Raw genomic sequence first — 12,463 nt, 5'->3', positions numbered from 1 at the left:
CTGCCTTTCGTTCCTCAGAAGTGTTTGTTGTGTATGTAAATTTTGCTTGGTAATCAGTGATGCTAATCGTAGAAAAGTTTATTTCTCTTCCTTTTCTAGAATAGTTCGCAAACTGAAACCTTTTTGTTTTGGTTGGCAGTGGCTGGTGCCTAAGATGAAATGAAAAAGGGGCATCTTTACTGTGAATGGGAGACAAGGAAGCAGACCTGGGAGAGGAGCACAGATTCACATGGCTTTTCCTTTTCTTATTTGATTGCAGTATAAAGAAGAGGGCGGCAAGGTAACTAGTTACTGCCATGAAACCATGACTGGCTGGGTGCATGATGTGCTGGGCAGGAACTGGGCTTGTTTCACAGGAAAGAAGGAGGGAAATACCTTTGAGAATGTGAACGTGAACACAGCACACCTTGAGAATCTCCAGGAAAAGTGAGTTGTCGTAAATGAAAGATACATTTAGTTTTTTATAATATGTATAAGTATGTGTCTATATTAATTCTTGGAAACTTTAATTTGATTATATAAAATTTATTTGACTTAGAAGCATAAGCCATGTTATGTACAACTTTCCTGGAAAAATACGTTGAGTCATATAACAGAGAAGCAAGTAGTTTTTCAAAGTACTTCAAAAGTAATGGACCAATGACAGGTTTAAAGAATATTTATATAAAGGACCACAGAATTGCAATGACTTTTACAGAAAAGTAATTTTATTATTGCCATGTAATAATATGTTGCATAATACTTGTAGATACGGATGTTTATGTTGCAACAAATATAGGTGATGCTAATTGAACATAAGTTTTAAACAAGGACATAAATAACTGAAATTAAAGTTCTTAGTATTTATGTAGTATATTAGTTTCCTGGGGCTGCCATAACAGAGTACCACAGACTGAATGGTTTAAGCAACAGAAACTTGTTTTCTCAAAATTCTGGAGGCTATAAGTCCAAGATAAGGTGTCAGCAGGTTTAGTTTCTTCTGAGGCCACTGTCCCTGGCTTGCAGATGGCTGCTCACTGTTGTCCTACGTGGTCATCCTGTCTGTGTCCTAATCTCCATTTCTTAAAAGTACACCAGTCATGTTGGATTAGGGCCCACCCATATGACCTCATTTAACCTTAATGTCCTCTTTAAAGGCCCTGTCTCTGAATACAGTCACATTCTGATGTACTGGAGGTTGGAACTTGAACTCATGAATTTGAGGAGGACACAATTCAGTGTATAACTCTCAGTTAAAGTTTTTGTTGAGTTAGGTCCAGTGTAAGTAACTATGAACCACCCAAGAGATTTCAGACTTTTACTAGTTTGGAAGGAAAAGATAAATATTAGCAGTAGCAAATTTTGTTTTGTTTGGTTGTGAAATCCACTGAAAGTGTACACAAACAAATCATCCAAAGCCAGACCACACTGGCAGTGAATGACTCTGCAGCAGAGAAGGTGGGGGGGACATGAGTTCAAAGAGGACAAATTGCACTTGTCTGGGGAAGTATTCCCCAAGATTTAGACTAATTCATCCCCTCCATTTTGAACTTAGATTTTAAATTGCTTTGTTTGGATTGATCCTTGAGCAACACATTTCCTATGAAGCTGTTCACTTTTCACCCTACCACTTAGGATACATTGTGTACTATGTACTTTGCTGACATTTCAAACATTGCCTCATTTAGTGAAGAAGCTACTAACCGGAGTGCTGAGAATCTATGTTGCCTCACTTGTAAAGTAAGCATTTAGGACTAAATTACCATCAAGGCCTCTTTCAGCTCTTAATGATCTGATTTCAAGATAGACATTTACAATTTAAAATATAGTCCTGTGTCTTAAGAAACAACAACTGTAACTGGCTTTTGTTGTGTGTTAGTGTTGTCAGAAATAGAATACAGGCAGTTTTATAATCTATTTAATAAAGGTACCTCTCTGGTTTCACATTTTGCAACAAATGGGAAAGGATTTTGATAAAAACATTAAAACATTATCAATGTGGTTGCACATTTTTCTTATTATTTTCAGTGCTCCCAGGTTTTTTGACTATATCAAAATACTCTTGTCTGTGAACATCTAAATTAAAAGAGAAAGAAAAGTTCAAAATATGCCTAACATGTTACTAAGGTTAGGTATATCTTGCTTTGCATAACTGAATGTTAATGAAAGTCTTGGATACTGAGTCACACTTAAGTTACAGAATGTTATTTATTTATTTATTTATTTACTTACGGCTGCGTTGGGTCTTTGTTGCTGCGCGCGGGCTTTCTCTAGTTGCGGCGAGCGGGGGCTACTCTTCGTTGCGGTGTGTGGGCTTCTCATTGCGGTGGCTTCTCTTGTTGCGGAGCACGGGCTCTAGGCACGCAGGCTCAGTAGTTGTGGCTCATGGGCTCTAGCGCGCAGGCTCAGTAGTTGTGGCTCACGGGCTTAGCTACTCTGCGGCCAGAATCTTTTTTAGTAGAAATAACATGGTGAATTCTGTAATTCCTAGCACCTGGCACATGCGTGAGATACATGTTTAAGTTAAATGAATAATCAACTCCCTCAGTTTTTTTGCTTTGTAAACATGCTCTTTGTGTGTTAGACTTGTTTACATCGGTATCCAAGCATTTGGCATCAGGTAAACCAGTGCCTTTCAGATTTTAATGTTGCTGTGAATCATCTGGGGATCTTGTTAAAAATGTAGATTCTGATTCAGGTGGCCTGGGTTGTATACTTAGAGTCTGCATTTCTAGCAAGCTTCCAGGTGCTTCTGCTGGTACCGGCTCAAGAACCAAATTTGAGTAACAAGGATATAAACCAAATGTCCCTATGGAACCATTTTTTTTTTCCATCATGTGGTTATAATGCTTGCCATGCTTATATATATATTGTATACAGTTTTGCTGTCCTCCCCCCCACCTTTTTTTTTATTATTACAAAGTTTAAAAGGTACATTGTAGAAATTGTAGTGGGTGGGGGAAAGATGATGATCCTATGTTACCACTCAGAGATAACCACGGTTGTATGTACTTATGGTATAAATATAAATGTACACTTTCACAAAAATTGATTAATTCTGTATAAGCTTCTTTGATATTCTGCTTTTTTGTTTAATATAGCATGAAGTCTTCCATATCACTAAATAATCTTCCAGACATTTTTACTGAATAAACTATATAGCAAATGAAGTACCATTATTTATTTAATCCATCCCTTATCTTAGAATATATATGTTTATAATCTATCACTAGTATAAAAATGTTTCACTGAACATTCTTCTACATACATCTTAGTTCACTTGAACTTTTATTTTCATAGGATGCATTCCAATTCTAGGCTATTGATACAGATACAGGTGTAGAGATATAGAGATTGACATATCCAGTTGCCTTCCTGAAAGATTATACCACTTTCCACTCAGGCCCACAGTATAAGAGTGCCTATTTTAATGGGATCTATTTACATCAGTAAAGAGTGTATCTGAAGCTGTCTTACTTTTGCTGGCAGGTATTCTAATAGGCTCTACAAATATAACCACAACTTTGTGAACGCTATCAATGCCATTCAGAAGTCTTGGACTGCGACCGCATACATGGAATATGAGACTCTTACCCTGAAAGAGATGATTAGGAGAGGTGGTGGCCACAGCCAGAGGATTCCAAGGTAATAAAGCACATCTCTTTATCACTAATAAAGATATGTGTATCAATTGATATCCTCCTCCCTGGGCTGTTCATCATTTTATTGGTCATCCTAACTTAGACTTTTATGTTATCTTTCCTCTGACCATCTCCCTTTCCTATTCATACATACTCGGATGTTCTCCAAGCCCTGTTTATGGGTTTTGCTTTCACAGCATCTGCCCTTTCCTTTACTCTCTTTCCATTTTCTACACTTTGGCTTAGGGCTTTGTCATCTCTATCCTGTATGATGGGTCAGCTTCCTGCCTTCTCTCTTTGGTTTCTACCCCTCCCTGTCCCCATTCTTAGCCATTACATGAAATACTGCCTGTTACATCTTCTTATACCCAGCTATGATTGGGATACTACCTATTGTCTAATGAATAAATTTAGCCTGGTAATCAAAGCCACCTAAATTTGCCCATAACTGTATTGACTACCTTGACCTGCTTTCAAATAATATGACAGAAAATTACTGAAAACTTTCATCTGCCTCCATTCATGACACTCCCTTTGCCTCATATACCCCTGAACTTACCTATAGAAACTGTCAAATTTGCCACCTGTAAAAATCTCAAAATCCTTTCTCTGTTTTTAGGTCCAGCAAAAAATATTCCATATTTATCAATATACCTCTGCTACCTTCAGCCAGAAGTGGCATTTCCCATCTTTAGTTTATATACCCCATGGTGTATTTCTTATGGAAAATTATATCATTCTTTGAATTTATATAGTCAGGAATTTGGTAGATTTATTCCCTCAAAACTATAGCTGGATTTAGCAGACGATGTAGTCTCTCTCACAGTTCTACCCATATCTAAAAAGAATCTTATACAGTGCTTCTCAAAGTGTATTCTGAGGAATGACTAGTCTATGAGATGCTCTGGTTAGTCGAAATTGGGAATGGGAGCATATCGTATTCCTTCTCAGATTCACTAAAGTGAAAGAGCCATCCTGTATCTGTGTGAGACAAGAAGTTGAGACCTGTTCAGTAACAAGCCAAAGGAGCACCCGGAGGAGGTGGGGTCAGCATTGGCGCCTCAGGAGACTGGGACTCCTGCCTGGAAGATTGAGCCTCAGACCCAACTGCTTTGCCATGTGTCAGGCGCCATGTTTCTGAAGAACTCTTGTAGAAAAACGTATCGTTTATGGACATCTGAGTCCAGAGCTTTCTCCAGATTCTTAAAATAATCTGGACCCAAATGATTGAGAGCCAATAATGTATGGTGTGCCTGTGACGTTTGTAATTCTCACTTCTCCATCTCCCTAATTTCTCTTTCACGGTCTTCATTTTCACACCATTCAGCTTTGTTGTCACATTGCTTTTGTTTTATCTGTGTGTGCATTGATGGGTAAACACTCTGCCTTATAGGATGTTAGGAAGAAGGAAGTTAACAATTGCCTGTTTTGTGCCAGATAGTCACCTAAATGTATCAGCAGCATATTTAGTCTTAATGACATGGATGATGATGATGGTGGTGGTGATCATCAATCATAATAGCTTAATAATTTAGTTAGGACTTATCAGAGACAAGGCCATGTTTTAAGCACTTGTTAATCATTATTACATTGAATTTTCATAACAATCCTTTGCAGTAGGCATGATTATACCCATCTTAATAAGAGGTGATCATAGTTTTGTGATGTTAAGGTTTTTGACGAATGTTACACAGTAGTGTAGTAGTAGCAGTAGTAAGTGGTAAAGCCATTTGTGGCCATCTTTGTGTCTTACTTTCATCTGTTTATGGAGCTAGTCTGCCTGCTTCTACTTAGATATTTTATTTCTGTGCCTTCACTTCTTTTACAGCTACCATCGCCACCATCTCCAGAGTCAAACATCAGTAATTCCTCTATTTTCTCTAAATCCTTTGTAGGCCATCTTCAATTTCTCACATCTGCTTTCTTGGTCAAAATCTATTAAAAGTAAGAGAATGCAGCTATTTAGGCATACTAAAATTAGCAATGGCAATATACAAACCCAATATTATTTCACTGGGGAAAATTACTAGATCCTGAAAAAGAAATGGGTAATTTATACAACTTAGTTGTATAATTGACACGTTGTATAATAGACACATTGAAACACTGATAGACAAGTGCTCTTTGGATCTGAATCTACATTCTAGCCAGCCAGGTGGTTGAAATCATGGAATCATCCTCAAAGGAAAGAATATATATTGACATCAAATGTCTATTTCCATCCTAGGCCCAAACCTGCACCAATAACTGCTGAAATACAGACAAAGATTTTGCATTTGCCAGCATCCTGGGACTGGAGAAATGTTCATGGTACCAATTTTGTTACTCCTGTTCGAAACCAAGGTAAAAAAGAAGTCTGATTTTTTTTTTCATTAATTCATTCTGAAATATTTATTGAACATTTACTATGTGCCAGGCTCTCAGATTTTGGGGATGCAGAGGTGAATAGGTATGATCCACTTTAGTAAAGAAATGGAAAATATATAACTAATGAATACTCACTTCTTTTTGTGTCCATGACAGACTTTGGTAGTAGATAATCTCTCCAGCGGAGCTCAGCATTTCTTCAGTATCCTTCTCAGTATGTTCCAGGTAGCTAATGAAATTAGAGTGATAGGTAAGCCAAACTCATTTGCCCTCCTAGTCACAGAGACTTGTGTAGAAACAAAGAATTGCATGCAGCCAAAATTGGTCTTCCTTGTCTTCCTTCTGCAAGTGGTTTGGTGGAATCCTTTTTTTTTTTTTTAAATTGAAGTATAGTAGATTTACAATGTTGTATTAGTTTCAGGTGTACAGCAAAGTGATTCAGTTTATATATATATTCCTTTTCAGATTCTTTTCCATTATAGTTTATTAAAAGACATTGAATATAGTTCCCTGTGCTATACAGTAGGTCCTTGTTGTTTATCTATTTTATATATAGTAGTGTGTATCTGTTAATCCCAAACTCCTAATTTATCCCTCCCCTTTCCCCTTTGGTAAACACAAGTTTTTTTTCTATGTCTGTGAGTCTGTTTCTGTTTTGTAAATAAGTTCATTTGTATCATTTTTTAGATTCTACATGTAAGTGATATATGATATTTGTCTTTGATTTACTTTACTTAGTATGATAATCTCTAGGACCATCATGTTGCTGCAAATGGCAATATTTCCTTCTTTTTTATGGCTGAGTAATATTCCATTGTGTATATATACCACATCTTCTTTATGCTGGAATCCTTCTTTACTACCTGTCTGCCCACTCTACCCCCTTTTCCTCCCCCATCATTTAGTCTTTAATTACTATAGGAGCCCAGAAAATGAATCCTTAAATTTTTTTCTGGTAAAGTAGATTTTTTTGAGCTGTGTAAAGACCTTTCAATTAACTTTACCCCAGGATAAGACATACAATGGTAAGTATTAACTCAGCTTCCTGAATGGTGGGCTGGAGGCAGAGCCCAGGTTTACCAAAATTATCACTATAATTGCATTTTATCAGTTATTTTTGGAAATTGGATACAGGATGAGTAGATTTAATAACTTTTCCTCTAATAGCACTTGAGAGCAAATTATCTTATCCTAAATTTTAGCCAACAGTGATTGGAGAATCATTTATATAATACTCAGGTTTATTACTTCTAAGCTCATTTTGAAGATAATTACTGTACACATGACTGCTTTGTTACTATAAAATGGGTGTAGTATTTACTGTCTGGAAACATTCTGATTAGTGTCTCCTGAGAGAGGATTATAAATTTGTAACACCCAAAGATAAATTGTCCTTCCCCTTTCCTAAAATTCAGTGCTCATCAGCCTCTCCCACTTCTCAACATTCACCACCAACCCTTCAGTTCATCCTCACTGAATTCTTGCAAAGTGTTCTGAATATCTGGAGCTTTGAGCAGGTCTTACAGCAGCAGTGTTCCCGTCCTTCATCTGACACCAGAGGTCTCATCTCTTTGTCTTTCCTTTGTACCAGTTATTCTGGGGCTCTTTGGCTCTAGAGAAAGTGTGGGTCCTGAAATCCATCCCTGCCTTTTCTGGAGATAGCTTCCTTGGACAGGAGGGATTGGAAATGAGAGAAATTTGAAGGTAATTGAGAAATGAATGGAAAGTCGATTAAAGGTTTGACATTAAGAGAGGATTAAAATTTATTCTGTCATCAAACAGGTTTCCTATCCTTATTGGAGAGGATTAAGTAAATACTGCATGTCAAGTGTTGGTTATTGAGGGCTTGGCACATGGTTGTTTCCACTGTGTTGCAGTGTTTATAGAGTATCTAATATGTTAGCAATTTTTTTTTGGCTGCGTTGGGTCTTTGCTGCTGCGCGTGGACTTTCTTTAGTTGTGACGAGCGGGGGCTACTCTTAGTTGCAGTGCGTGGGCTTTTCATTGCAGTGGCTTGTCTAGTTGTGAAGCACCGGCTCTAGGCACGTGGGCTTCAGTAGTTGCAGCACGCAGGCTCAGGAGTTGCGGCACACAGGCCCTAGAGCATGCGGGCTCAGTAGTTGTGGTGCACGGGCTTAGTTGCTCTGCACGTGTGGGATTTTCCTGGACCAGGGATTGAACCCAAATCCCCTGCTTCTTAACCACTGTGCCACCAGGGAAGTCCAGGAATTTTAATGGCTGAGGACATAAAGACCAATATGACATGGTCCTCCTCCTAGAAACTACAGTTTAGCAAGACCTGCAAGCAAAACATTAAAATACAATATGATAACTGCTTTAACAGGGCATTTTTAAAATTCTTTAGGAAAAGGTTGAAAGAAATATTTAGTTCCATTCACTTTGCAAAATATATGATTGGCTACTGATGAGATAATAATTCAGGGGAAGGAAATTAGACTTTCTAAAGCTAGATCCTTTGACAATGGTTTTCTTGTGACTTAGTTAAAGGTATTGTCATCTCTAATATTCCATATTCTTTGAGTGTTATAAATATGGTTTGTACAGACATGGGCAATTTAAAAACAGAGGGCTTTGACAGATTAATTGCTTTTAAATTGATCCCTCATCTGTAGTATCTTGTTAGGTGTCTGAGAAAATAATGTACTTAGTTGTTCCTCTTTTGATTTCTTTTTGGTTTTCTGTACTTTAGGTTGGGAAAAAATTATTTTCTGTTCCTACTAACTGGGCTACTTGGAAATTTCCACTAACTTAAATACACCAGTGTTCTATATAACCTAGAATTCAAAATTACCCACAGTTAAGGGAATTCACAACTTTTCTCTATTTGGAGAGCAAATCAAGATTAATGAAAAAAAAATATAGCGGGGGGGAGCAAATTCTTGCCTTTACACGTATTAACATCTCTAAGCACGAGCCATGTAGCCAGGATTTACTTTGATGTGTGAGAGGGAAGAGAGCTAGGAAGTTGCAAGAGATGGACTTTCTTTGTTCTTCTCCCAGCTGTGCTGGCTTTATTTATTATTGTATCTTCAAGAGAGAAGGGGAATGTCTTTCAGGTCACATTAATTAGGAAATGCAGAGGGTTTTCCTAACTTTAAAATCTAGCTCGTTTAAGTCTTGTTCTAACTACTGTTTATATTAAAGCTGGAAGGCAGGGGCCATTAAACTGCTCCACCCTATTCCTTTTACACACAAGATAAAAAGAAATGCCAAAAAGGTCAAGTGACTTGCCCAGAGTCACACAGCTGAGTGACAGGGTGCGAGGGAAGGGAAAAAAAGAATCCTGGCTCCTTACTCCCAGTTCAGTGTTCTCTCCACTGTTAAGAGGTTACAGCTGAATATAGTTAAACCATGAGACAATCACATATCTATTTGAGATTGTGGAAGTTTGATTACTGTAGAGCTTTCTCTGGATCGGCTCCCCTTCTTCTTCTTTATTGCCCTTTAGTCTTCTTAAGAGAAAATGGTCCTTTTATTTATTTTTATTGTTTATTTATTTACTTATTTGTTTACTGAAGTATAGTTGATTTACAGAATCTAGACTCTGGCCCTGACTTTTGAAGAGGCATTAATTACCTTGGCAGCTGACCTTCTGGGAACATCAAGGGCTTGAGGAAGGTTATCTCCTTTCCTCATTCCTGTGATTTCTCTGTTAACAGAGCACATTCTGAGCCCTTGAATGTGCATGTGGCCTGTCCCTCCCACAATGCTGGATGGTCAGATGATGAGGGTTTAATAGTTAATACCAAGAGAGATTATTTCTGTGGCTGCCCTGGGCCAAGAATGCTAAATGGCCAAATTGGGGCCATTTCTAGACTCTTGTGACGTCAAGAAAGGAACACTGGCCTTGGCCATTTACTGTCACTCATCTAGTTCTTTGACATTCTGTCATTTGAAAGAGGAGTCCTAAGGATATTATATTGGATGGTTTTGAAAACAAAATGTGCAAGTTAATTTCATTCTATCTAGTAACTAGAAGACAGGGAAAGGAAATTTGAAAATTCTTTAAAGTAGATACTGATCTATAAATGGAAAAAGACAGTGCTCTGCATTAGGAGACATTTAGATGCTAGCTCCTGCCACCCTTTATTTTTGTGACTTTGGACAGGTCAGTGCTTCTTTTTGAATCTCAGTGTATGTATTATTGAGTAGGTTGTACACTAGATGAATCCCAAGGCCCCTTTCCAAATATTTCTCTTCTAATCTTCATAATTTAGGTGATCCCTCAGTGGCAAAAGCAGTATGGATAAATCTGAGATGTTTATGGGGAGAATTTTGGGGACCATCAGAATGGTAGCAGTTACAGCGTGATAGGGGTCTAATGGACTAAAAGTAAATATTAACTGTTTCCATTGAAATAACCTTCTTTCCTGGATATGAATATGTATCCACTTGTTCATAATTTGACTCTTCTTTCTACAAAGATGCAATGAGTTCCTTCATTGCATCAGGGATCAAGGTGAAGAAAACAGATTTCCTGTAAACACTCAAGGAAATTCACAATTTAGTTTGAGGAAAACGGTATTAGGTAATTCAAGTAGGCTTAAGAATGTTGGAGGCTGAGCATAGAGTATCCTGGCTTTCCTTTGTACTCAGGGAGGGACATGAATGAACAGTTACCTGGAGAAGAGAAAAACAGTGCCCCTCATATTTTTAATTCTTCTTAATACTTTTTGGAGGAAGACATTCACTAACTAAATTCAGACTTATTAAAGAGAACAAAGGCAGCATTCTCTTTATGTAGAATGAGTGTTTTGAATTGTAATATTGTCTGTTCGTTTGTCTTACTTCACGTGCACAAGGGAGTGCTTACCATTCAAGTAATTTGGTAACTAATATATTAGTAACTTGAATAACATATCAACTTGGTTTAATACCAGTGTCTTGGGTTTGGTGCAAGCATATCTCCAGGTAGAAGTTGTATCAGTGGCAGAGGTGAAAGAGGCTGTATCATAATAGGGATATTAGGTTCTGTTCATTTCTTTCTATAATTGTAACAAGTGGAAATCCAAGTTTTGTTACATACATTCCATATTTTATTCTATGTATTTATTTATTTCTTCTACTCACACATATTGAAGAAACAGATAAAAAATATTTTTATATAAATTATCTCATGATACAATATTTTTTCTTCTCTTGAAGCAGCAACTATATTCCTAGCATATGATTCTTAAGTAAATTTATTTTCTCTTGCCAGAGCATCTACATATTAAATAAAGCTGTTTTCTTTTCCCTTCTCCCCTACCTCCATACAGCTACTTTTCAATTTATTTTCCATTTCACTACCTCCATCTGCTTTATATCTTTACTTCCTTATTGGCCACCTTAAATACCATAACCATCATTATAATTACTCTCTTACCGTCTTGGACTTTGTTGTATTTTGCCTCCTTGACCTGGTTGAATCCAACTCTCTACTATAATACATACATACCTGAGCCATTATTAGGGTTAATTCCACCCAACAAGGGCTTTAGAAAATGCCTCTCTGGAGATATTTAAAAGCTTAGCTCATATGTGTCCCTCCATTATTTTCTCTCAACTTGATGGCTCAGAATGTTGCAAATGTAAATCATTTCTGCATTATTAAGAATACTGTTAGGGGCTTCCCTGGTGGCTCAGTGGTTGAGAATCTGCCTGCCAATGCAGAGGACACGGGTTCGAGCCCTGGTCTGGGAAGATCCCACATGCCACGGAGCAACTAGGCCCATGAGCCACAACTACTGAGCCTGCGCGACTGGAGCCTGTGCTCCGCAACGAGAGGCCGCGATAGTGAGAGGCCCGTGCACCGCGATGTAGAGTGGCCCCCGCTTGCCACAATTAGAGAAAGCCCTCACACAGAAACGAAGACCCCACACAGCCAAAAATAAATAAATAAATAAATAAATAAATAAAATTAAAAAAAGATAATATTGTCAAATGGAAGCAACCTAAGTGTCCATCGACAGATGGATGGATAAAGAAGATGTGGCACATATATACAATGGAATGTTACTCAGCCATAAAAAGAAACGAAATTGAGTTATTTGTAGTAAGGTGGATGGACCTAGAGACTGTCATACAAAGTGAAGCAAGTCAGAAAGAGAAAAATAAATGTTGTATACTAACGCATATATATGGAATCTAAAAAAAAAAAAAGGTTCTGAAGAACCTAGGGGCAGGACAGGAATAAAGACGCAGATGTAGAGAATGGACTTGAGGACACAGGGAGGGGGAAGAGTAAGCTGGGACGAACTGAGAGAGTGGCATGGACATATATACACTACCAAATGTAAAATAGATAGCCGGTGGGAAGCAGCCGCATAGCACAGGGAGATCAGCTTGGTGCTTTGTGACCACCTAGAGGGGTGGGATAGGGAGGGTGGGAGGGAGACGCAAGAGGGAGGAGATATGGGGATATATGTATATGTATAGCTGATTCACTTTGTTATAAAGCAAAAATTAACACACCA

At 37.8% G+C, this 12,463-nt stretch overlaps 1 protein-coding gene across 2 annotated transcripts in view; it reads left to right on the top strand.

Moving 5' to 3' along the window:
• CTSC (cathepsin C) overlaps positions 1 to 12,463 on the top strand; it is a 40,809-nt gene that overhangs the window by 20,138 nt on the left and 8,208 nt on the right. The window contains exons 3-5 of one of the 2 annotated variants that reach the window (XM_007168478.2): positions 260 to 426; positions 3,469 to 3,624; positions 5,848 to 5,963. In XM_007168478.2, coding sequence (XP_007168540.1) covers positions 260 to 426; positions 3,469 to 3,624; positions 5,848 to 5,963 — 439 coding nt within the window. The other variant, XM_007168479.3, reaches the window with a different exon arrangement.

Source organism: Balaenoptera acutorostrata, chromosome 9 (genome assembly GCF_949987535.1).
Source record: "Balaenoptera acutorostrata chromosome 9, mBalAcu1.1, whole genome shotgun sequence".
Classification (NCBI taxonomy): Eukaryota; Metazoa; Chordata; class Mammalia; order Artiodactyla; family Balaenopteridae; genus Balaenoptera; species Balaenoptera acutorostrata.
The sequence above is the reverse complement of the archived record's forward strand: the minus strand, read 5'-3'. Positions and strand labels throughout refer to the sequence as shown.